At 37.4% G+C, this 26,207-nt stretch overlaps 1 protein-coding gene across 1 annotated transcript in view; it reads left to right on the top strand.

The window, feature by feature from the left end:
* The first annotated feature begins 825 nt into the window (after window positions 1–825).
* LOC137405291 (kinesin-related protein 4-like) overlaps window positions 826–26,207 on the top strand; it is a 46,559-nt gene continuing 21,177 nt past the window's right edge. Inside the window, exons 1-24 of the mRNA XM_068091520.1 lie at window positions 826–875; window positions 4,426–4,523; window positions 5,850–5,930; window positions 6,033–6,160; window positions 6,901–7,008; window positions 7,636–7,788; window positions 8,112–8,168; window positions 8,476–8,609; window positions 8,783–8,912; window positions 9,249–9,494; window positions 9,681–9,756; window positions 11,889–12,059; window positions 12,192–14,965; window positions 15,052–15,143; window positions 15,267–15,372; window positions 15,684–15,749; window positions 15,904–16,027; window positions 16,138–16,267; window positions 17,828–17,984; window positions 18,081–18,179; window positions 18,421–18,682; window positions 21,171–21,337; window positions 21,479–21,541; window positions 21,682–21,946. Coding sequence (XP_067947621.1) covers window positions 826–875; window positions 4,426–4,523; window positions 5,850–5,930; window positions 6,033–6,160; window positions 6,901–7,008; window positions 7,636–7,788; window positions 8,112–8,168; window positions 8,476–8,609; window positions 8,783–8,912; window positions 9,249–9,494; window positions 9,681–9,756; window positions 11,889–12,059; window positions 12,192–14,965; window positions 15,052–15,143; window positions 15,267–15,372; window positions 15,684–15,749; window positions 15,904–16,027; window positions 16,138–16,267; window positions 17,828–17,984; window positions 18,081–18,179; window positions 18,421–18,682; window positions 21,171–21,337; window positions 21,479–21,541; window positions 21,682–21,946 — 5,737 coding nt within the window. The remainder of the gene's footprint in view (window positions 876–4,425; window positions 4,524–5,849; window positions 5,931–6,032; window positions 6,161–6,900; window positions 7,009–7,635; window positions 7,789–8,111; window positions 8,169–8,475; window positions 8,610–8,782; window positions 8,913–9,248; window positions 9,495–9,680; window positions 9,757–11,888; window positions 12,060–12,191; window positions 14,966–15,051; window positions 15,144–15,266; window positions 15,373–15,683; window positions 15,750–15,903; window positions 16,028–16,137; window positions 16,268–17,827; window positions 17,985–18,080; window positions 18,180–18,420; window positions 18,683–21,170; window positions 21,338–21,478; window positions 21,542–21,681; window positions 21,947–26,207) is intronic.

Genomic DNA, 26,207 nt, shown 5'->3' with positions numbered 1-26,207 from the left:
TAATTGAAAGGTATAAAACTGCGCATGATACAGCTCTGGTGTAATGTTCACCGTAAATGATGTTTAGTCTTTAATTGTAGCTTTTAAATAGAACAAATATTGTGTTTGGTTTCGAAAAATTTGTTACATTTGAAATTGTGCCCGAACAAAAATTGTTTTCGTCTTTATATGGTGCAACTAGCATGTTATAACTATGCACAGTCCGGTATGCTGCAAATATGCTGGTCATTGTTAATAAGATATTTTTAATGATTCCTCAAATCTTTGCCAAGAGCAATGGCTGAATTCCTTTGCATCTAAGGTTTCCATTGATTGCTACATGGAAACAGGCAAAACTACAACATTTTGATCCTCCACAAAACATACTGTGTTGATTATACTTTAAAGTATGGCTCTTACAAATAATTCTATAACACATCTAAAATTATAACTTAAATATTTCAAACATTATCTCTAATATCTGGTTTATATTAGAGACTTCTGTAATAATTTCTATGGATTAGGAATTTAGACTAATCAATACTGAATAAGCTCAGTAAGTTATTTCGATGGGTACATAATACTTTGAACATTTGGGTCCTACTCACTTTGGTTTCTTACTGAATTAGTTGTCATGAGACCGTATCGGTTTATTCTTATTTTAGTCTGTGCATCGATATATATATATATATATATATATATATATATATACTTATTTTGACACTTGTAGGTTATTATTATGCACCAGATTGTTGAATTCTATTAACAAGTATCATTTCTCTTGTTTTCTATTTCATCGATGCAACTTATTGTTACATCTTTTACGCAGATTCTTGTGTGATCAACATGGTAGATCGGCAGGTTGTTGCGGTTAGAATTCGACCTCTAATAAAAAGGTGAGAAATTTGTGCTAGTGTACACTTCTCTCTAATGTTGGTCCGTTGAATCCTAATAAAAGCTTCCATTAGTTTAAAACATACAGTCATACTTCAACTTACGAGCTTAATGCGTTCCGAGACTGAGCTCGTATGTCAATTTACTCGCATGTTGGTGCAATTAATTTATATATAGAACAATTAAATATATATTGATTGGTTTCCATACTCTAAAAAAGCAAATAAAACACTCAAAACGAGATATTGTAACAAAAAGAACATGTTGGTTATTGTCCTTACGTACTACATGCTTTCAAAAAGCAACAAATAAAAATAATGCAAGGAAATGTGATTAATTAAAATGTAAAATTAAATACATACAATAGCAGTTAACACTCGCATTTGCCAGGGAGGGAGATATAAGTTATCCTTCGTTACAACAGTTGACTTTGATAAATTTGGATTTTATCAGTGTTAAAAGACAAACTTAGAAGCAAACCTAATAGCAAAATTTCATTTTCAACTAAACGTAATTAAAATTTCTTCGGCGTTCATAGTTTCAAATTTCTCGCTGGTTAGCGAGAAATTTTTCCTTTGTTTCGCTTTCACGACTAGCCAGCCGTTTTAAGATAAACCTATCTAAGGACGTTTGCCTTTGTCGCCCTTGCAACATGTTGCGATTAGGACGAACACAAGTGTCCGTCACAAATGGTTAATGCACGACCACTAGCCAACTTTTCCGAATGTCTATTAAACAGTTTGGATAGATAGCGCCGGCCTTTTCACATAGCATCGTTTCAGTTACACTGTCACCAGCCAATTGTTTGTCCAATGCCATCAGCGGTCGTGAAGATCGCTGCACCGTTTAGAAACTATGGTTAGTCCTTTTGCGAACTAAATGCCCTGAATATAATCCTTCTGTTTGATAATTATGAATGTATTTCTGTCATATTGCCAAGCTAGCTCAATCACGCATACACATTTCACATATTTTTCCGTTTAATATCGACTGTTATCATTTGCTTTTTCTTGGTATTATCTTTCATTTTACTGGCAAACTTTCGGTCTACGCACAGTACTTTTAATTCACATAATTCTGCACAGAAAATCGTGCACAAAAACACGGTACAACAGTATAACCTGAGCAGTTGAAAAATACAGAGTGAGCCTGTTCTCATAAAACACCTCCGGCATACTTGGCAACTGACTCAAGTGCTCGTATCTCAAACATGGCTCGTATGTTAGTGCTAAAACTTGCTTGAAAGCTGGCTCGTATCTCAAGTTTCTCGTACGTTGGAGCACTCGTAAGTTGAAGTATTACTGTACATCGAAATAGTTATATATTCTGCAATGGCTTTTATTGGTTCATTTCTTTGTGTCTTTAAAGTACATGTGTTAACGTAGAATAAACAATTTGTAACGTTGACAAAATAAATATTCATATGACCCAAAAATTAAAATCTAATGATATATCATTTTCTGTTTATTTTTCGAAGTCTACTAGGCATTGATAAGTTACTATTACTATAATAATATTATACCAGTAACAGGCTCTGATCAAAGGAATTCATGCACGACAAGCCCATAAATGTTAGTTCTTGCAATGTTGACAATTGTGTCAGCGTTCATATCCATCAGTGGTCATTGTAACCTGTATTTATTTCAATATATTTTAAAACGTGAATAATTATGTCTATTATTTGTAATACGTGCGTGTGAGAGCCTATAATGTTTAGATATAGCAGTGCAGCTTCACAGAATTGCCTTTGCTTCCATTTGGTGTGCATCTTTTGTAAGGAATAATCTAACTGTTCTCTGACTGTTTGTAAACTGTACATAAATCTGTGACGCACAGGCAGCTTTTACTAGCATCAACTGAGGCCCGGCCCAAGCTGGCCAATAATATACGTCGTAACAAGGAATGTTAGCATTTCATCGTATAGTTTAATCGTTAGGCCAAGGCCGTTGAAATGATCACGAACATTTTAGTGTAACCATTCTTTTGCATGTGTTTGTGATGGCTACATAAGCTAAACATAAACGAAAACATTTATTCTATATACTAGAAATTTCCCTGTCATACAGCCTACGACCAAAGTGATATTGGAAAAAAGAAAGGGCACTGATGGCTGAGAAATGCAATATTAGCAGTCAAATGGCACTGCAGCGCAATAGGATAACTGCAATGGTAGCTGTAATGTACTGGGTGTGGGTGTTATTTTATACAACAAACAGCAATAATGAAAGGAAAAGATTATATGTTTGTATTTTTACCCCTGCAATAGGAGAAATGCAATATTGGCCAATATTAGAAGTAAAATGCACTGCTATTATTAGAATAGCCAATATTATTAATATAGTAATAATAGACAACCAATGCACAATTTTGTTTACATTTCAAAACGTCATAGCTAACAATATCAAGAAGTTGTGATATTTATATAGATTTTTAGAAAATCTATTTAAAAAAGTGTTTGGTCATGACAAACAGCAATAATGAAAGGAAAAGATTATATGTTTATATCTCTCCCCCTGCAATAGGAGAAATGTAATATTGGCCAATATTAGAAGTAAAATGCACTGATATTATTAGAATAACCAATATTATTAATATAGTAATACAGTAATAATAGAAAACCAATGCACAATTTTGTTTACATTTCAAAACGTCATAGTTAACAATAACAAGAAGTTGTGATATTTATATAGATTTTTAGAAAATCTATTTAACAAAACTACTTACAAAAATTAATAACAGTAACATATTACCCATCATCGATGTTGTTAGTGTGACTATAACACTTCAATAGTCATCCAAACTTATAATTAAATATTGTAATAATCTCATAAGAATCGTTAGAAAAAATATCATCGTCATTTCCTTTACTTTCACTGCTTTGGACATCAGTTAGAATACCAAAGTACTCAAAAAAGAAAAAGAATCGGCAAAAAAGAAACGATTTTTGTACTTCTACGTTAATTACAGAAACCTTCGGCAATTCGACAATGCTATAGACTGGTGAAATGTGCACGTTATTTTTTCGTGAAATGCGCACGACTTAATGGTTCTATTCTCTGCCGCTCGGCATTTCGTTTGCCGGTCTTAACTTTTATTAAACCAAGCTTTTCAAGCGTTTTTTGACAATTTTCGGCCAAATTAATCTGTCTATTTGTGTATAATCCGATCAGATGGGTAAGTTTTAAGAGACTGTCGACAGTTTACAAAGACTTGGTAACATATTTAAATAGGCTTATATGTGTTTTGTATCGTTATTATACTTTAACGACTCTACAAAACGATGGTTAAATTTGTTGATGATATTTCGATCCAAGGGTTTGCGACGTTGTTGATGAATAATTTTTCGTAAGTTGTGTGCACATGCATTTATCATAAAACTCTCAAACTTCGCTCCGCTTGTTCGGTCGTGGGATTATATTATATATATGCATCTTATTATAGTTTACTTGTTCTTAAGGGAATATCTTGGATGCTATTGGATTGTTAAACATTTGTCTCTAGCTTTTATATTTATATGAAGACATTCTAAAGCTTGATTATTGATACTTTTAGGGAAATTGATTCGGACTGCAAGATTCATTGGCGAAAGTTGAACAAGGAGGTTTTACGCACAGGAACAGGCGTAAGCTCGCAAGGCAGCTATGCATTTGGTAAGGTTAAGAAGCGCATCGCTCGCAAGTATCTTTGAATGAGTCTTTCCCTTAAAGGTTGACTTGCAACAAAATTCACATTACAGTTATTTGGTATCAAAAGATTCACCATGTCTTACTCTGTTGTGTTGTAGGTGCAAAATATGTGGAAATGCGATTACAAGCTCTTAAAAGCTCAAAAACGAAAAGCCGCCGTAGATTGGAGTCTGTTTATTTCTCTGACGTAGTCATTAATTGTGTCACGTGAATTGAAAGGCCAATAAAAAGCTCAATATAAAACTTATCGTAGCACTAGTTTATGACAAACACTTTGGGTTTTACCAAAGACCCCGTATCAAATATAGATGCTTGCTACTTTAGTTTCGTTTCGGCTTGATCTAATCGTCAAATCGTAATCTGATCATGTGATACAATACTTCGCAAATAATTTTTGCAGCACTTTTCGATTATCACAGGTGACCAACAGGCTCGTCATGATTATCAGACAATGATATCTACTCCTTCGAGTTAAGGTTAAAAAATTATATGAATTTTTACGGTAAGATATCAGTGCTAAAAGTGACAGCATTACAATAACGATAAATTAGACGCGTAAGAACGATAGACATGGTTTTATTGAATGCGTGAAGTATATTTGTGAAAATATTTCGACGAATAAGGTTGCATGAAAGTGTAAACAGAAACCATCTCCCACAACTACGTCACATTTGAGCCGTTTTGGAAAGAGAATCCAAACTACGGCGGTCTCGTGTGGCTGCAAGTAACTGTTCGTTTTTTAGCTTTTAAGAGCTTGTAATCACATTCCCACATATTTTGCACCTACAACACAACATAGTAAGACTTGATGAATCTTTTGATAGCAAATAACTGTAATGTGAATTTTGTTGCAAGTCAACCTTTAAGCCCGGTTCCCATATCGATTGCGATATCCCGGCAGTAACTTGCGCAGCAAAACGCTTGCGACGCTAGGTTCGGTGACATGCGTTCACATACAAAGTTGCATCGCTAATAATCGCCTAAAATGTTCGCCCGCCATTCCGTTTCGTTAATGGTGACCTTCACCTGTGCAGTGCATTTCGGGAAGGTTTTGTCTGCGGCTTTTCGTAAAATTTGAACAGTGCTAAACTCATGCATTGGCAACAGCTACCCAGCTGGCAACTATTGGCAGTCCCCAGCATGTAGGTTCACATTTCACCGCAATAGCCTGCGGTGCTGTCGCCGGTGCTTTGTGATGTATTTGGGAACCTGGCTTTACCTAGCTCTGTGTAGCAATGATAATAGAACTTGATTAGCTAACTTCATTAGCTTCTGGTCCTGTAATTGTAGACAAAGTGATTGGTCCAGATGAAGATAACCTAGCTGCTTATAAAGCCATAGCCCAAGATCTTGTGCACGGGGCAGTGAAAGGTAAGCACCTTATAAACCCTCCTTGTTTGTGAGCATTTGTATATGACTCAAAAGACTCGACCCACCGCTCATAACCAGAATGACTCATACTTGCATTGGCAGGCATAAATGGAACAATCTTCGCTTATGGTCAGACGGCTAGTGGTAAAACACATACGATGCTAGGCTCGCCAACGGAGCGTGGACTTGTGGAATACGCTGTCAATGAGCTCTTTGAGCTGGTTGCCGAGGTAAGAAATCTTGGCTTTGGCATCATATGTCAGTATACATGTAAAAGCTAGCGATGGTAGATTGCCATCTTGCAAGGTGCATGTTGAATGCAAGGCCTTTTTACTTGTATTATGCTGGTATGAACATGATGGCTGGGAATGCTGACTGGCGTCACTAGGTTGCCCGTGATATTAATGCACAAAGAAAATTTTTGCATTAAGGCAGTTTTATAGTGAAACCTCAGATGGCAAGGCATTCAATTGATGTCCCAACACGACCAATAAGATTGCAGTGAACAACCCAAATCATTTGAAACAGCCAATCATCACACTAGTAGTACGAAATATACTAATCACGCTTTCTTCAAAAAAACTCTGCAAACTTAGTTCTCCGTGTAGCCCATATTTCCCTGCAATGCTTTAGCATTGGTGGTGGCAGCCACATGATCCACCACATGATCTTCAGTTGGTAGATTGCTGACTATTAGAGAATCTCCATGCATTAAACTCGGTCACTTTGGTGTAACGGTTTTGTCAGCGGCTCATCGAATAACCAATGACCGTATGTCTTACAAACGACCAGGCAGTCACTTTTTGCAGTACAACTGAATTATGGTTTCAGTCATAGTTGCTTGTGTTTTATGCAATGATCATTACACCACTCAAGGTCGTTATGCAATCCACTCTATCACAAAGTCTAAAGCTTATAATTTATGGTCAAGTTGGCAGCATATATAAAAACCTACCGGTCTGTTTCACAGGCAGCTGATAGAGCCTTTCTTGTCAGCATGCACTATAAGGAGATTTATAATGAAGAGGTCATTGACCTTCTGTCTGGCAACCAGAACCTGAAGATACGGGAGTCAGAGGTAAGGAATCAGCAAGGTAAACCAGCCCAGTAGATGGCAGCAAGTTAATATAAATGGCTAGGCTGATATGGCAACCTGTTGAGAGATTTTACCATTGTCAAACAGACAATTGCGTAGTTTGTGTATGATTGGTTAAACCTACGCGCGCGTACATCTTTCTTACATCACGACGATCTTCTGCAGACATGATTTGTCATTTGATGGAAAAACTTCCTGCGATGTCTTATCGCAACTTATGTTTGAGGTGATCTGACTGCCAGGATGTTTCAAGATTAAAATCCAAAAAACTTGATCGCTGTTAAACCACTCAAGAAAAGTATGTACGAAATGACATCACTAGTTGCTATCATTGCTATAGTTAATATCAGCTGTTGCTTTCAAGAACTTTGCAGTGTTACGCGTCTCTATTCATACGGTCTTTTGCAACAATAGACATCATAATCGCACTTTAGCTTGATCTGTGCGTTTTAACCGCGATCAAGTTTTGTCGATTTTAATCTTGAAACATCTTGGCAGACAGATGACCTCAAACATCAAAAACAATCGCAAATGGTATAAAAGTACCGATACTTTCTGATAAAATTTACCAATATTTTGTGCAGGCTCATGTTTAATTTCGTTTTGCAGGATGGCTCAGTTTATGTAGACAATGTTCGTCAGGAGCTCGTGGAAAGTGCATTAGACTTTAAGAGACTTCTTCGTTCCGGTGACAAGGTCCGGCACGTTGGCAACACAAATCTTAATGAACGGAGTTCTCGGTCTCATGCCATAGCGACGCTGGTTTGTTATATTTGTCCTTAGTCTCTGTAGGCACCCTCTTTAAAGGGAGGGCTGCGGTGTTACAGCAGTAGCTGTAACACTTCCTGAGCACTTCCTACCTTATAATACTCACTCTTAGCCATTGATAGAGCTTTGTTTTAGAACGATGGTAAGTTGTATTCTCTTGTATTTTTCACAGCTAAATTTTAATTCGTTTTACTATTCGGTATGACAAATGGCCTACATGTTAGTGTTCTTTTAAATTGATTCTTTGCTCCTATGTGCATTGTAAACAACAACAATCATGTAAAGTCTCATACATGTAGTGAATAGTTTTCTTGTAGATAGTAGAAAGCCAGCTTAAAGGAGATGATGATGGAGCAGTTCTTGTCTCTCAACTGGTAAGATTGCCTCCTTTCCCTCCACAATTATCATGTGAGCCTCCCATATAGGCTCTCTTCTGTCTATGAAGACTTACTTTTCGAATGGTTGGCTGGATTGATGCTGATGTAATCATGCTGTTTCCAGTTCCCATAGTTTTTCGGGACCCGTGGACACGCTTCGGAGTTTTTTTGTGTCGAAGAGTGTGAGGAAAGCAATTTTAGAATTCTGATCCTGGGTTTTGTCAGAAATTTTAAAATTGTCCAACATTCTTTCTCTGTATGAAGCCTCAGTTTTGGTTGAAATTCCATTATCGGTTGCTTACAGAACTTTGTTGACCTTGCTGGCTCTGAGAAGGCGAATCAGACTGGAGCTGTGGGAGTGAGGCTCAAGGAAGGGAGTCGCATCAACACATCATTACACGCTCTAGCTCTCTGCATGAACAAGCTGGCTGAGAAAAGGTGTCATACATTTTGCCGCATGTCTTCGGTTCACCGGACTGTCCTTATTGAACCTAACCAAACTAGTAAACTCTTCAGAGAATGTTATTTGTAAGAATACTAACAGAGTAATGAGCGATGATGCTAGTATCAAACCTTAGTAGTACAAACCTTTTTTTGAACTACTTTTTCAGCTCTCACATTCCTTATCGAGACAGCAAACTTACGAGGCTCCTTCAAAATTCAATTGGAGGGAACTCACGGACAGCCATTATCGCCAGTATAACCCCTGCATCTGTTGATGAGACGGTCAGCACATTGAGAGTGAGTCTTTCAGCTTTTTCATTAATAGAATATATACATGTATGATCTATGACAGAATGGCTGTAAGAAGGCTTGTGTAGACAGTGTGTCTGGGACATGCCAAGCGAAACATTTTGATTCCTTTTGGTTGACTGATTACTTAGTACACTAGACACTCCCACAACTTAAATAATCTGTTCCAAGAGCGTTATAAGAATTTTACGCTGTATGAACAGTAAATTACTTTTAAATTGCCTGATCCATTCCAAATTCTTCCCAAACTCACCCAATTGGCTCTTTAAAAAGAAAAAACCTTTTAGAGTTGTCTACTGTATGTATTTATTTACTTTTGGGCAGTTTGCATACAGAGCGAAGGCAGTCTCCACAGAGCCGATTGTGAATGAAGTGATAAATGAACACACTCTGACCAAACGACTGGAGAAACGAATCAGCGAGTTGGAACTGCAACTGGCGCAAAAAGCCAATTTGGTAGGTTTAGCTCTGCTTTTATTGTTCACTGTGATCTATGAGCTGAGCTTGTATGAGTGGAGAGTCATCATTGATTGCCACTGTGAATGCACTGAACAGATGTGGTACCGAGTCGTTTGTATGGCCGTAGTTGCAAGCCCTCCATCCGTGAGGCTCTTATCAAATAGTAAATACAGTTTGAAAGTCTAGCTGTTGTATGCAAAGAGATATGTGCCTTTTGTTACCAAAGTTTAAATTATATGTGTATTCACACCTGTGAACAATACAAGTATGTCTATGTTTGAAAACTTTCTTGCCTAGGACTCTGAGGCTAAGAGTGTACTTCTGAAAGAGTTGCTACAGTCGGCTGTTCCAAAGGAGGATGTAATTGCTGTAGGTATCTTTCCACTGGTTTGGCATTGTATTTACTGTTTTTCTGGTATAATGTTCTTTGTAGACACTATATATGGTTACACTTGTATGATAGAGTGTAAGCTGTGTGTTGCTGCTCATTCCTCAACGCTAGACATAAAGCTGATAATTTGAACAATATGAGATATGGCGATATCATTTAGTAATTTTAATTGGATGAGCAAGCAGTGCATTGTCGCTTGAAATTGCAGAAAAACCGCCGAATGACATGGTGTGCCTCAAAAATCTCAGGACCACTTCTAAGCTTGGAGCAGGCAACAGCTGATAAAGGTACTACAATATTCTCTGTCAGTGATATGACAATGTAGCAGTACTTGTGTTGAGCTAAAGCATTGAGAGTGTAAAGAATTTGCCTCTGGCACATCGGTGAAGTTGTTTGAGGGTGTGCGCTGATTGTCATTTACTCCACCAATATTACAAAACAAACCCTAGTTCTATTGCGTAATGTCTGGATTTTAGATACCAACAACCCGAACTCAAGACATGCAGTTATGATTTTGATGCATCGACATAGTTGCATGAAAGTTCATTGACCATGCGAATTACCCCCAAGACAAAACTGGTTGGGTAACCTACCAGCTCAATAATTAAACTGTTTCAGCAAAGTTCACAATGTTCTATTTTTAATGAAGACAGAATTTGTTAAAGAACAATCAGTCGCAAAATATTAAGTGTAAGATGCTATTTAAGTAGTTGGAACAAAATGAATCAAAATAAAAATCAGTAAAACAGGAGAAAAGGTTAATAGATTACATATGATCCAAGACTTTAAGTTTTAAAATAAGTGTATAACTCTCAAATGATAGGACTCAGCAACTGCCTTACATTATATTGTAAAATAGCTCAACTTGCCTTGCTCTGTGTAGATCCAGTGGCTGAATACTGAACATAGAAAAATGCTGCAGTATTTCTGTTTTTACTATTTATAGGAGATAAAAATAAGTCAGGGTATCATCGGCTAAAAGAATTGTGACGTGCAAAAGATTACAACATGTTGTGAAAGATCCTGTGAAAAAGTTATGAATATTAAAGTTTCAAAAATAGTTACTTTTTTGGCTGTGTCTGATATTAAATTGTCATTTCTGGCTGGTCATTTCTTGCTTTGGTTTGGTCTTGGTTTGGACGTTTAAGGGAGGTAGTCCCTAGGCACCGTCTCAGGTGTGTATTTCGCTGGCTATCCTTTATTTACTGGATTTGGTCTCTCCTAACCCTTGGTCTGGTAGCTCAGGTGTTTGAAGGGACGGGTCTTGTTACCGCATATGAGATAGTGGAATTGCAGGTTATGGTAGTGTTGGCTCTCACGAAGTTGCAGCGTGTGTAATTTCCTAGCCATGGGAATGATCCTTTAGGTGTCGGATAATTAGGTTTTCGTAAGTCAAGACTTCTCCAGTTGGTGATTAATTGCAGCTTGTTGTTTCAGAGGTGTAGTGCTTTCTTTTTCAAAGGCCTATGTTCAAACAGCTTTTCGACGAGATTGGCAGTAAACGCTCTCTTTTCCAAAATCATGTTTATAAGAGGGTTGCTACTTTAATGCCCATCACAAGCAGTTGTGTGTTAATAGATAATGATTGGTTATCAAATGATTGGTTGAGACCATGGTTGTTTTTGAGTTGTGGCCAAACTCTATGTAAAATTTAGTCAGTAACAAAAATACGGATGCTCTGAATGACCTGAAATTTGGTGATTCTACATAAACAACTCCTTAAAAATGTAACGGTAACAGATTGTTTCATCTGAGCATGGTAAAGCATGGCCCCCTTTAGGGCTTGTTACAGACACGCAGCATAACCCATAACAGTTGCACCATTTCATGTGTGTTTTCCACCCATCTTATCTTTTGTTTACTAAATGCTAGCAAGATAGAGGACTACCATCACCGTTCTCACTGAGTTCTTGTTTATTTTACTTACTGTATTTATCAAGATTTCAGTTTATTGTAACAATCTAAAATGCTAATAATTGTTTGGTGTTGAATCATTATTTATGTATAGCATTAAACTTATAACAAGAAAATATATATGGATGCATTATCAGTGGCTATTGTTTATACCTTTATAAGGCTAGTGTATCCACGACCGCCGTTGTATATGACTGTAGGGGAACTTTTTGAAAGTGGGGCTGGTTCAAGCTCTTTCCGCAGGCCATCATTTCCTGGAAATGTTAGTCGGAGACGAAAAAGACAGGCTTCCGATCGGGTTTCTGCCAGCTCTTTTATTGAAGAAGAAGATGTATTCATGGAGCCACATAAAGTTTTCCGTCTCACTCCTGGTGTGTTTAGTTTCAGAAAGCACTATTCAATTATAAAATAATAATTTTTATTTTCAAGTAGTATGATAGTTTCCTGATAGATAATACTCTGGTCTTATGTCTTTGTTTAGTTTTTGTATGTACCTTTATCAGAACGGCCAGAGAGGGTCCAGGAAGATGATCAAGAAGAAGGTGACTCGATATGTTCTCTCCAGTCCAAACTATCAGTTGCTCTCAAACATAATCGAACACTCCAAGAGTCATTTGAAAAGTTGCAGAAATCTAATTCAGCATTAGAAATTGCAAAAAAGGAAGAAACTGTGAAGGCCCAAATTTTGGAAACAAAAGTGAAGGAATTAGATCAACAAAGATCAAATGACCAAATAGAATTGGAGCGAGCACTTATGAGTGTATCAGATGTTGACAAGCTCCCTCTTGATCTGAACACTCAGCATATGGACCAGGCAAAGCTATTTGAAAACTTTAAAAAGAAAGTAGCGAAAAAGAAACAACGAGAAAATGAAATGAAGGCTGAGCTCGAGCAAGCAAAAGCAAGAATATCTGAACTTTGTGGTGTTTCTTTAAAGCTAGATTTGATACAAAAAGAAAAATCAGAACTTCAAGAGAGACTGGAAACTAATTTAGTAGCAAAGGAAAAGCAAATAAAAGATTTGCTTTGTGAATTGGAACTAGCACAAAAAAAAGTGTTGGAATCTACTAACGTGTCAATAGATTATGATTCATTGAAAAAAGAAAAGGAGGAACTACAAGAACAGTTGAAAGTGAGTCTCGTAGCTAAAAAACAGGAAATGCTTTCTCATTTGAAGCAGGCCCCAGCTGATTCGGATTGTGTTTCTTTTGTGTCTGGTTTGCTACAACAAGAAAACACAAAAACACAAGAACAGTCGACGAGCAATTCGGCAACAAAAGAGCAGGAACTGAATGAAATGAGTTCAAAACTTGAGCAAACGGATAATATTGCGTTGGTGTCAGAAAATAGTTTGCTAGATCTCAATTTGTTGAAAAAGGAGCACGCAAAGATGCAAGAGACTATGGTGGCAAAAGAAGAACAAATAAAAACCTTGCTCGCTGACTTAAAACAGGCTCAGTCTGAGTCGGCTCGCATTTCACTCGAGTATGATTCACTGCAGAATAAACTTTTGGACACACAAGAACAGTTGACAGCAAATCTAACTGGAGAGCAGGAGAGGAAGGAAGTGAGCTTCAAACTAGAGCGAACAGAAAGGATGGAGCCAGAGTCGAGTAATCGTGTGCTAGATCGTGAATTATTGGAAAACGAGCGGGCAAGACTGCAAGAGCAGTTGGAAATGACTCTAGTAGCAAAAGAGCAACAAATAAGCGAACTGCTCTCTGAACTAGAACATGCACGGTCTGAATCGGCTAGCATTTCACTTGAGCGTGATTTACTGCAGAAGGAAAAGTCTGAAATGCAAGAACAGCTGACCGATCTAACCACTAGAGACCAGGAGAGGAAAGAAAAGAGTTCCAAACTAGAGCAAACAGAAAACGTTGAGTCAGGATCCAGTATATGTTTGCTAGATCGCGAACTATTGGAAAGTGAGCGGACAAGACTGCAAGAGCAGATGGAGATGACTCTCGCAGCAAAAGAACAACAGATAAAAGAATTGTTATCTGGCCTAGAGCAAGCACAGGCCAAGTCAGCCAGCATTTCGCTAGAGCACCGTTTATTGCAAAAAGAAAAATCAGAAATGGAAGAACAGCTGACAAGAGATCTTGCAAACAAACAGCAGGAGAAAACTGAGACGAGTTTAAAACTTGAGCAAGTAGAGAATATAGTGTCGGAGTCAGCTAAGCGTTTGCTAGATCACGACTTACAAGAAAAAGCGCGAGCAAGATTGCAAGAACAGATGGAAATGAATTTAATGGCAAAAGAACAGCAAATGAAAGAATTACTCTCTAGCTTAGAGCAAGCACGGTCTGAGTCGGTTAATATTTCACACGAGCGCGATATATTGCTGCAAGAAAAAACAGAAATTCAAGAACAGTTGACAAGAAATCTAGCATCCAAAGAGCAGGAAGTGAGAGAGATGGGTTTGAAACTTGAGCAAGCGGAGAACATGGTGTCGGGGTCAGCTCATAGTTTACTGGATGATGATTTACAGAAAAAAGAACTCACAGGACTCCAAGAGCAATTGGAAATGAATTTAATGGCAAAAGAACAGCAAATAAATAAATTACTTTCTAGCTTAGAGCAAGCACAGTCTGAGTCGGTTAGTATTTCACACGAACGCAATTTATTGCAGAAAGAAAAAACAGAAATGCAAGAACGGTTGACAAAAGATTTAGCGACAAAAGAGCAGGAGATGAAGGAAATGAGCTGGAAACTTGAAAGAGCAGAGAAAATGATATTGGAGTCAGCAAAAAATTCTCCAACATTTGACTCTCTTAAACAGGAAAAAGTCGATTTGCAAAAACAGTTAGAATTAAATCAAGTGGAAAGCAGTCAACAGAGAAATCAACTAATGCTGTCGGAGGAGGCACAGTTTCAAAATGGAGTTGGAATATCTTCAGAGGTCAATGCACCAACAGAGCATACAGAAAATATGCTGGCTATTAGGACAGTGAACTCAGCAGAAAAACAATCTTTTAAAGAAAGTTTTTTACAAAATGTGCCTTCAACCAGGAGTGAGTCGGACTCCACTGAAATGTCTTTTGCTTGTGACACATTTCACATGAAAGAATTTGGTCCAATAAAGGACACAAATGCCAGCCAAATAGTACAAGAACAAGAGAGTGTCGATATATGTTCTGACCTGAAAAAAGTGGAGGACGAATTGGGTGAGCCTAATGAAGTTTCTATTCGGTTTAATAGATCAGGAATGGAAAAGAGTCATTTGATGTCCAAGTTTGCTGAGGAACAAATAACTGAGCAAGCAGAAATACTGGTAAGTAGCAGAGAACATAGAGTAAACATATTGTTAGGTTGTTGTGAGATGGAGGCGTCATTTAAGCTGGTTCTTATAATTGTTAGGAAGCTGCAGGAGAAAAGTTGCAAGAGTCTCTTGCAGAAATTGAAGACTACCGGAATAAACTGGCTTTAAAAGAGAACAAGATTGTTGTATTGTAAGTCAAACTTTGCTGCAAGTGAAACGATCTTCTTGTGATTATTTTTTTCTTTGGAGAGTAGTTCAACAGCTGAAAAGGAAAATAGTCATATTACAACAGGTAGATGACCATTTCTTGTAGGGAGAAAGATTACGATGCGCTATACAAAGAGTATAAAGAACTAGCTGAGTTCTCAAACTTGGAAAAGGAAGTCTATAGTTGTAGAACCCCTAGCCAGATTAGAGAGGTCAGTGAGGAAATTACAACTGCTGTGTTATCAGCCTGGACATGGTTAGGGGTGTGAGTGCCACCAGACTGTTACTAGTCTGCTACAAGTAATTGAGTTCTATAGTAGAACACTGTATATCATTTGTTTCTCCTAACAGCAAAACACGAGTTATTGTTTGTCGTAATGTAAGAGCTCATCAAAAAAATGACAATATGCTGTGCTTAAGGAATTGTCTCCTCGTTACGATACACGAGTTTTTACATATTTGACTGAATGGCGATGTGGTAAACAGAAAGCTCTACGTGGATGTTATGACACTTATGTTGTAGAAACAACTTAGACTCGAGTTGGTGGATGTAAAGAGGCAGTATGATGCTGAATGTGGAAAGTTAAGGGTATGCTCCAATATTTCTTGTAGCTTTTTAGCAACTGCAAAATATTTATCTATTGTAGCAATAAGTCGTACCATATCCTCATAAAAAGGCACCAAAAGAGGTGGTTCGGGCCAGTCTGTAGTTTCTGACCCTTTCGTTCCATGAATCGTTGTAGGCAGAGACTAAGAGACTGACTGAGGAAAACTTACTCATAAAATATCGCTTAGAAGCGCGCCCTTCACCGCTTAAGGCACAACTTTCTCCTTTACAGGAAAATAGCCCATTTACAGAGTTCGGAGGTAGGACTGATCAACTTCAAGCTTGGACAGCATTTTTATGGAAAACTTTTCTTCAGCAGCTTTTCTGTTCAAAATGGCGTTCACTGCGGGTATGTTATATGCTTATACAGACGTGTCTCTGGGGAGCCAGTCGATGCCGACATCATCCATAACATTGATAGAATCGCCTTGTTATTCAGAGTCGGGGTCATTTACTTCCCCTGTCAAGGCCGGCAAGCTGGATTTCTCTGAATCTTGCAGGTCTGTAAGGCTGGATTCAGACCAATGTCGTATTTATGGCATAAGGGGTCCTGCTATGCAAGCTTATACAGGTGTGCGATTAATGTGAACTGAATAACTATGAAATTACAGGGTAGTACAACTAAATCCTTCGTGCATTTCACAAGAGCATTGAACTGCGTGGTCATGCATAGTCATTGCTATGCTAGGATCGAGTTGAATTGAGTGAATCTCAGACTCATGTGTCCCGCCAGTGGAAAGTAAAGACAAATGGGTGCAACTATCAATTGCGCCAGTAATAACATTTCTTTCTGTAGGATGTAATAGTTGTGTGATTGTGGAGTACATCCAGGAAAGCTTGCGTAGCAGGACACGGCAATTCGCATGCCATGCATATGATACTGGTTTGAGCCAAGAATAAGGAATGGTTATAGCTTTATTGGTATCTACTAGTTGTCCTTGGGATGGGACTCTTATGCGCCGCCCAATCAGCTCTTGTGAACCTGTCTGGTATTCGTTATTAAGGGATGAGGGTTGAAGAGCTGTCACATTATCCTTTGATTAAACTGAACTGTTGTCATCCATTTAGACATTATAAGATGACTAGCGACCTTCAAAATGCTTTATATCGTATGTGAAATGATTATTGATTAGTATCTCCTCGGCGATTACTGTTTGTTTAATAAATTATTTATTGTAGCATATAATAACTAAATGGTGATATATTTCAAACAATTGCTTTCAAGTTATAGAATAATATGTTTTATTAAGGCTCTGTCTCTCACATCTACTGGCTACAAAGTCAGCCAATAATTTGGATTCACTCGCTCTTCCTTCGGCTGTTTGTAATCATTTGGTGGCGGCAGTAATGGTTACGAACAGCTGGTAATATTAATAGTAACAGTAATGGTAATATTATTAAATATTAATAAATACTTATTAATCAAAAGTCAGCTGAAGAGGTAAAATATGCAGAAATTGTCATAACACAGCATAATATAGGTATATACTGATCTCATAGCAGGCTCATTTCAACCCCAAAGTTCTAAAATGTATAAGGATGTTATGGCACCAAATGTTTTATATTTTAAGACAGGCATTCATTTAAGAACACGCAAATCATGTTCAACTATGTCCCATTTGAGCCGTTGCGGAGAGGGGTTCCAACATATGGCTGTCTTCATAATGGTTGCGATTAACTGTTCGTTTTTTAACTTTAAAGAGCTTGTAATCACATTTCTACATATTTTGCACCTACAACACAGCAGAGTAAGACATGGTGAATCTTTTGATGCCAAATACCTGTAATGTGAATATTGTTGCAAGTAAACTTTTAAGGGGTTAATACCACCTGTTCTCACAGATTCTACTTGGGTAAACTTGGTTGTTTTAAAAATCAGACACCCTATGCACTCTCTTTGTAAGTTCCTTCTCTTTAACTGTACTTCAATTGTACTTTCGATTGGTAGTTATTATGTGTCGCTAAGTTGTTTAACCAATGTTTAGGCAGTCAGGGCACCGATGTCGGTTGGTTAGCTGCGGCAGCCTTTTTTAGTTGATACAAAATGCATGCTGTTTTAGGCCCAGCACAGTTGACATAGCTGTTAACACCGACATTGGATTCCAGTGGTTCGAATTAGATGATACTATCTTGGGTGTCAGAAAAACTGGTGTTGCTGAAATCAGTACCTTTACCCCCGAGGATCTACCTTCATCTCTCACATTTCCTACCCCTAAGGTATCTTCAGCACCACTAGTGTATTATCAGAAAGATATCTTAAAGCGCTATGAAATGTGGTACATACAATATACTGATGGGTTCGCATTCTTATAGAGACTCATGATGGAAGTGAAAGATGAGGTGTCAGAGCTCAGATCCGGCTTACAGATGGCCTATGATACAATAGCCAAGCTAACTGACAGACAGATTGATGTAAGACACTCGCAGTTCATTGTTAAACAATGTACAATTTAAATCAATGCCAGTCATGCAACCTCTTGCAAGCGAATTACCTTCTATTTGAGACACGATACATTGATTTTTATTCGCTGGCCAACCTTTCTCTATTTCTTGAGCATTGCTCAGCAGAATTATTCTCATTGACTTTTCTATATATGACTGTCATTACTGTTCATGCTCGGGTGACTCGTCATTTGTTCTTTTTCTAACATAGTACGATGCCGTTCAGGAGGTTGTGCGTAGAACACGAGCAAAGGTTTGTGGATCTTGCGATGCTTCCGTCATGGACTGTGAACACCTGCGGTTTGTACCAAGCTGTGAATGGAAAGAAGCGCAAGAGGAACTTCTCTCTCAGCTAGATGCCCGGTGCAATGAACTGAAGGAAATTAAAGCTGCCCACGAAGAACAGATGTCAGTGCTACGGGCTGAGCAAGACTTCTTGGTTAGCGCTGCTCAAAATCGGGAGTCGGTTACTAGTAAGTCGTAATCACTATTAGTATTAGTTTCATGTTTAAATTTACATCGCTTCATTGTAGTGACAAAAGTATGTTCGTTGTTTTAATGATACTCCTCGATCTGTCTTCTCGATGTTATTGTTCAACTAGTCTAGTCCAACTAGTCTGTGTGCTGTGAGAGATCATCATGACGAATTAATAATAACAAAATGTACATACATGTAGAAGTGTGTGTATAAAAAAGGTTACTGTTACTGTTGAAGCTATCCATCAAAATTTTGAATACGACAATACTGGTACATCTCAATGTTCAATACTGGCACAAATGAAAAAATGAAATATCAAAATAGAGAAAATGTGGAGACAATTTCTTCTCGAGAATGTTCATGGGACAATTTTTTAGTTTTTTTTGTGGTTACCCTTCGCAATAACCGGAAGTTGAAGATTGAAACTGTGCCGTTACAGTTACACTGTAATGGAACATTTGAAATCGAAACAGCACATTGGAAAATTACAAATTGAAACAAAATGAAAAATGGTTTTTGAAATGGCTTTAAAAAATATTTTGAAAGAAAAAAATGCAAGAGGTAATATTAATTCATAATAAAACGTACATATTTACCTTTCATCGCTATAAGGATACCATAGATGAGCTAAATAAGGTAAGAACGGCTTAGCCTCGTGGTTAGGTGCACGTGTTTGCATGCCTGTAATTGCAATGGTCACGCGTTCAATTCTAGTACTGTGAGAATTTTTCATCTCTAGATTATAATGCTACAGCTGAACACAGCGATGGCAGAAAACAAAAGACAAGCAATGAGATTTATATGCTGTAAAACCTCTATTTGAATGTCATGCCGCTCTGTTTTTCAACCCTTTCCTTATAGTGGCGTTCAAATAGAGGCTGTGGTTGTATTTTCCCAATAGCTTGTCAAAATTTTGGGAAGGTAGGTTTAGCCCTTTTACGACGAAGCGAATGTTGCATATATTTTGCCCTCTCTTTCCGGAGTAGAGGGAAAAATATAGGGAAACCTTTTGGATGCAATAAATAATCCCTTAATAAATCTGGATTGGGCCGAGAAACATCTCTACCAGTTGTTATCTATTGCTTGCAATTAACCTGCGATGATATTATAGCCTGTGGCCCTGCTTTGAAATTTGTTAGAGCTTTAAATTTTTATTTCAGTCTAAATCTGAAGACATATTTTTATTGTATAACTATATTTATCAATACTGCGTAAAAGCTAATTGAACTTGTATGTTTGCTACAATTTGCAGCCAAAACTGGCTTTTTATGTGCAATAGAAGAGGATCAATTGTAAGATCAGATTGCCGCAAGGATGCTATCAAATAATATGCTATAATTTATAAGTTAAATAACAATAATCTATCAAATGCTACAAATATATATTCATGCTATATATATTCATGAACATGTGACATAAACGAACCATACCTATAATACATGCATTAACAATAATTAACGTTTTTGAAACAAACATATTTGCATCGTTTGCTCGGCCATTTGGGTTCCGATTGTTGCTTTCGATGGAACAAACATTTTCTTTTGGTTGTTCAATACCTTCCACAATGTCTTCTGGTGTAAACTCTTTTTCTGCACTGCTGAACTAGTCAATATTAGCGTCCAACAATTCTTTTAGGAGAGCAAAACTTACGCGTTGTATTTCACACAAATAAATGTAATGATACACTTTTAGCTGCATTTAGCGGTTTAGCGTTAAATTACTGTAGTTGTTCATTTGCCATCGCAAATGTAAATTATTTTTCACATGCGTGGAAGTACGTTAAACAAGGAATGACTATTAGCCTGATACAGTAATTAATTGCGTATTTCTAGTAGTGCAGCTTTCAAACTTTTAACGCAAAAAAAAGGAAAAGCCTTGGAGAGTTTGACAACAAGAGAATTAATTGTTATTGATGTAACCGAGTCATTATTGATAACGATTTTGTGGACGCTTTTCTTTTGATCACTCGCTATTATGGGTTCGTAAAGATCAAAGCGTGTCAAAGTGGCGGTCAAGTGGAGGTGGCTTTCAATTAAAGGGTGTTGCTCTATTTTTCAATCCTTCTCCCATAGTGATTGTCAAATAGAGGTGTCGTTCAATTAGAGGTTTTACGGTATAAACATTAATATGTGTGCTTGTCGTATATTGATCAATCACTATTCAATCAAAGTTTCTGTTATTATTAAATGCTAAAATACTTATTACAATGGTTGGCTTAAAGCAACAAGTATTACCCATGGCATACGTAATTAGCCAATGAGGTGTGAGCCGTGTAAACATGTTCTGAACAAGCACCAGTACATTTTACTCAGTGCTGATGGCAATCAAGCTTAAACATGAAGCAATAACACAGGCTTCTGTAGCATGCTCTGTTAATATAGAAAATTGCTTTTGCCTTCCTTTTTGCTGATGCTTCAGTGAAATCTGTGTTATTTTATTTGTTCTTGCGTGTTGGCATTTTATATCAAGAGCGTATTTTTTAGATGAACAACTAGCCAATCACAATGAAGCATTAGCTAATCTTCAGTCCACTCACGAGTGTGAACTTGAGAAGCTGAAGTCAGCACACGAGCTTGCTGTCGCAGAGCTGAAGTTGAGTTTAGAAGAGAAGGAGAGGGTCAGCGCTACTCTGTTAGAAGATAAGTTGAAGGTAAGTTACCATTCATCTTATGATCATCACTTGAACGGATCAATTAAGATGAAATTATATGAGTAGTTTGGTTGGTAAGTTGCTAAAATATAAACATAAAATACTTTCTAGAGTTATCATAATTAGAGTTAATATTTGTAGATCTCTGAAGAGCTGGTTACGAAGGAGGAAACTGTATCGCTATTAGAGCAGCGGCTGAATGAGGTGGGCTCCATTACACTTACCCGTGCTACTTTCTGTTACAGCAGACCATGAATCTTGAGTGATATGTATCTAACGTTGTCTCTCTTGTTTTAGTAGAAGGTATTACTCTTATCATCCTATTGCTGTTATGTATCTTGTAGTTGGAAGGTGTAAAAGAAGCTGTATCCAGGATGAAGGACAATGTGTGTGGATCATGCGATGCCCCTGTAATGGACTGCGAGCATTTGCAGTTCATACCAACTTGTGAATGGAAGACAGCGCAAGACGAACTCATCTCTGAGATAGCTGCTGGACAAAAGAAGCTGGAGGAGGTGAAGGAGTCACATGAAAAGCAGCTGGAGAAACTAAGGGCTGAGCAGGAACTCGGGCTAACCCGTGCCAAAAGTCCACAGTCTGTTACATCTGGTGAGAAGTGGCATCTTTTGGTTCGATAATGTTAAATATGACTAGAGCTGGGTGTTATCTCACACCATTTTGAAATTAATATTATTGCTACATACTGTAGGTAGGATAAAATCTGGGAGTTGTCTGATATCATTCTGTCATTAACCACCGTGCTGCCAAGTTATCAATGTAGACTTAATTATATGTTAAATTACCAACGCATCTTCATTTGGTTGCTTTTAAGTGCATTACAGCCATGATGGGGCCTGTTGCCTATTGATACAAAGTAACACAATTGATCTTGATAAAAGACTATTAGTGATATAAATTAAAATTCCATTCAATGTATCTTACCAATGATAACAACTATTACAGCTTGTAAAACCCATTTAATATGTTACAGAGTTTAAGTGCTGCTGTTAGTCGTTGGAATTGTTTAGCCTGTTCAATATTACAATAATTTTCATATTTATTCTTGGGGTGTTTTAAAAATAAATGTTGATTTACTAAGATTTTTAGGGATTCACTTTATTTGAAGGCTTAAAGATGTGATTGCATCAAATTTGAGTTGATTTTAAAAGAAAGTATTTTTTGTCTATCAGTTGATATTTTGTTTGTCGTGTTAGGCTATCTCATTGTCAAGATATTTTAAGATTAAAATCGAAAAAAATTGATTGCAGTAAAAACGCTCAGGCCAAAAAAAAACATGCCCAGATTTGCCCAAAATGATGTAACGCGTGATACATCCTGTCTCTATCTCTCATATTCACATCGGCTAATGCGATAAAAGTTTAGTCCTATGCGGCTCTATTGGCATATATTTTATTTTGTATTTGTTCATGTTGGCGAAAATAAAATTTTAAATCTAGCTACTGATACATTATTATGAATGTTTCAAATGCCTCAAATAAGGGAAATTGAAAACTTGTCATATTAACTTCCTCTAAATGCTGTGTAAACAGTTGAGCACCGACTACCAATTCTACCGATCTATGGTAATTAGGTCATCGAGTTAGCTTATTTCATCATGGCCTTTGTATCAGCTAAGTTCTCAATTGCTACACGCACACCGGAAACTAACTACTAAATAAAATAGGCACGCCGCCATATTTGAAAATAATATGTTTGAATATATGGCGAAACCAACTGCATCCCAAAAAGTCACGTATAGTCTGCGTTATCTAGTCATTATTAGGATCAATTTGTAGAAAATTTTACTGGTCCATTTTCTTAGTTAATTCAAGTACAAAACAAATGGTTTTATGAGTTGACCGAAATGTTAACGCAAAACAACGTCAAGTTCATTGAAATCAATTAACCCACCGATTCTGGCAATGGGTTAATAAAACCATTATTGCACCTGGTTGGCGGTTTGTGGACTCAGCTGTTTTCACTTAGTTGGGTGAAGCATAAAGTTTTTTGAACTTAATATTTGGCCCGTTGGTATTGAGTTGAGCTATTCGAAAGTACCTGTCAATACAGCTCTGATTACACTTCATAATTCCATCTATCAGATAAGATTTCAGCACAGATGATAACAAGGCTATAATGTAATGTGTTCAGTATGTTCTGCAAATCATGTTTTGCATTGTCTTCAACAGTATTATTTTATTGTATAATTTTTACAAGCTAAAATTTTTCATCGCAGTACAAAGTTTTTATTAAAAACATTCATCCAAGTCGTGGCCATTCACATAGTTTCAGTTCATATACATGTAATAGGACAAATTAATCTACTGCAGCAAACTCAAACAAAACATATTATGGTTTGTGCAGCACACATTCGTGTCTCTTTTTCCCATTTATGGCAGTTTCCAGACCGACACGACTGCTCCGCTAGTGAACCTGTAAACATAAACATCCTGCAACATTAAAACAAATGCAATAATAATATGTCGTTCTAACGCGTATCTACTGAAAGCTTTCAATCTGAGAGTTAGATAGATTGCCAGTGTAATTTTCAAAACGAATAAATGTTTAACAAAAGCATAAATACGCCAAGCCAACAATTCGAAGCTCTGTTTCTGAGAGTTGAAGATAAACATTGATCAATCGATTTTCCTCACTTTTTACACACTGAACATAAATTCTAATCATAAATCTAATTTACTAGCTAAAAATGTCAAAGAAAATGCTATAGCTAGGTGAAATGATTAAAAGCTGTGAAACGATTAAAAAGTTATGCAGCAATGATTCGTGATAGCAACAAGTTATAATGTTACTTATTAGAAAATGTACGTATTCATGAGTACTAAAATTATTACTGTTAGCTTAGAATATATGTATAGGATACTCAAAGTTTAAGATAAATATACCTCCATTCTCCTATCTTCCTCTGCAGCATAACGCTGCTGACGCCTGTCTGCTCTAACCATACCCTGTCTGATGATTAATGTAAAATAAATATGTCGATGCATGTAGCTACTAGAATCTACTAGTAATCGATGCGCGTAACTAACTAGTAATAGAGTAATCTCCCTAACAACGAGACTTCGACATCACAGACGACTCATTTTACAAACGATTACATTTAACGTGACCTATATAAAAATTTCGTCCTGATGATTGGCTAAAGAAGAGATCTTATATTTATCGCTTGTGGACTCTTTTCACATGTATCACTCATTCCGTCACGAATGAAGCACCCACTGGAATCTGAGCTTTTTAAAAGATGGCCTCACTCAAACGCATATATCTCTGGACATGGTTAGCCTACAAAGTCAAAAATGACATCAAATTGTAGCTGATTTTTTAGCCTTTTATTGGTCTTAATTTCATTAAATCGACCTTTTTGACGCAACCACATCTTTAACTGCCCATGGCTAATCTTAATATTTGGAGCTTGTTTGTCCTTTGACACTTTTTAAATATAACATTTTTTGTGCATAAATTTTAAACAAAAATAGATTTTTAGTTAACTTTTCACATTTCCCAGTGCCATTGAAAGCAAATACTTTGTTGTGAGTGGCTTCCAACCGTTTGTTTAGCACCGCAGCTGTTAATCCAAGCAATAAATGTTTTATGGGAGAGTTATCAACTATTTTTTAGATGAACAGCTAGCCAATCACAATGAAGCATTAGCTAGTCTTCAGTCCACTCACGAGTGTGAACTTGAGAAGCAGAAGTCAGCACATGAGCTTGCTGTCGCGGAGCTGAAGTTGAGTTTAGAAGAGAAGGAGATTGTCAGCGCTACTCTGTTAGAAGATAAGTTGAAGGTATGCTACCATTCATCTTATGATCATCACTTGAACGGATCAATTAAGATGAAATTATATGAGTAGTTTGATTGGTTGGTAAGTTGCTAGAATATAAACATGAAATACTTTCTAGAGTTATCATAATTAGAGTTAATATTTGTAGATCTCTGAAGAGCTGGTTACGAAGGAGGAAACTGTATCGCTATTAGAGCAGCGGCTGAATGAGGTGGGCTCCATTACACTTACCCGTGCTACTTTCTGTTACAGCAGACCATGAATCCTGAGTGATATGTATCTATCGTTGTCTCTCTTGTTTTAGTAGAAGGTGTTACTCTTATCATCCTATTGCTGTTATGTATCTTGTAGTTGGAATGTGTGAAGGAAGCTGTATCCAGGATGAAGGACAATGTGTGTGGATCCTGTGATGTCCCTGTAATGGACTGCGAGCATTTGCAGTTCATACCAACTTGTGAATGGAAGACAGCGCAAGACGAACTCATCTCTGAGATAGCTGCTGGACAAAAGAAGCTGGAGGAGGTGAAGGAGTCACATGAAAAGCAGCTGGAGAAACTAAGGGCTGAGCAGGAACTCGGGCTAACCCGTGCCAAAAGTCCACAGTCTGTTACATTTGGTGAGAAGTGGCTTCGCTTGGTTCGATAATGTTAAATATGACTAGAATTAGGCTGGTTCACACTATGTCGCCGTATCTCGGCGTTGATGCCGTAATACTTCGGTGATTGTCGATGATGACAATGTTGACACTAGCACAAATCCATCCGCGTTTGTATCAGGGAACAGTCGTCGACATCACGTTCTCATATATAACGCGATCACCGAAGCGTCAGCGATGGGCGTGGCCTAATTAATAACAGACCATTGAGACGCATGTAAACATTCGCATTTCGGTTTAGTAGCAAAAGCTACTACCACGCGCATCGAGTGAGCGCTTTTGTTGAAGATGGATAGAAAATTAAAACTAAAAAAAGTACTTGTCTTAACATTGCTCAGACGAAGAAACCGGCTTAGACAGCAGCAGCAGAGCTTTACATCTGAAGGAGGAATACAAAAAGATGGTGGATGGGTCC

The sequence above is a fragment of the Watersipora subatra genome, chromosome 9 (assembly GCF_963576615.1).
Source record: "Watersipora subatra chromosome 9, tzWatSuba1.1, whole genome shotgun sequence".
Lineage (NCBI taxonomy): Eukaryota > Metazoa > Bryozoa > Gymnolaemata > Cheilostomatida > Watersiporidae > Watersipora > Watersipora subatra.
Note: the sequence above shows the minus strand (reverse complement) of the source record. Positions and strands in the feature narration are given on the sequence as shown.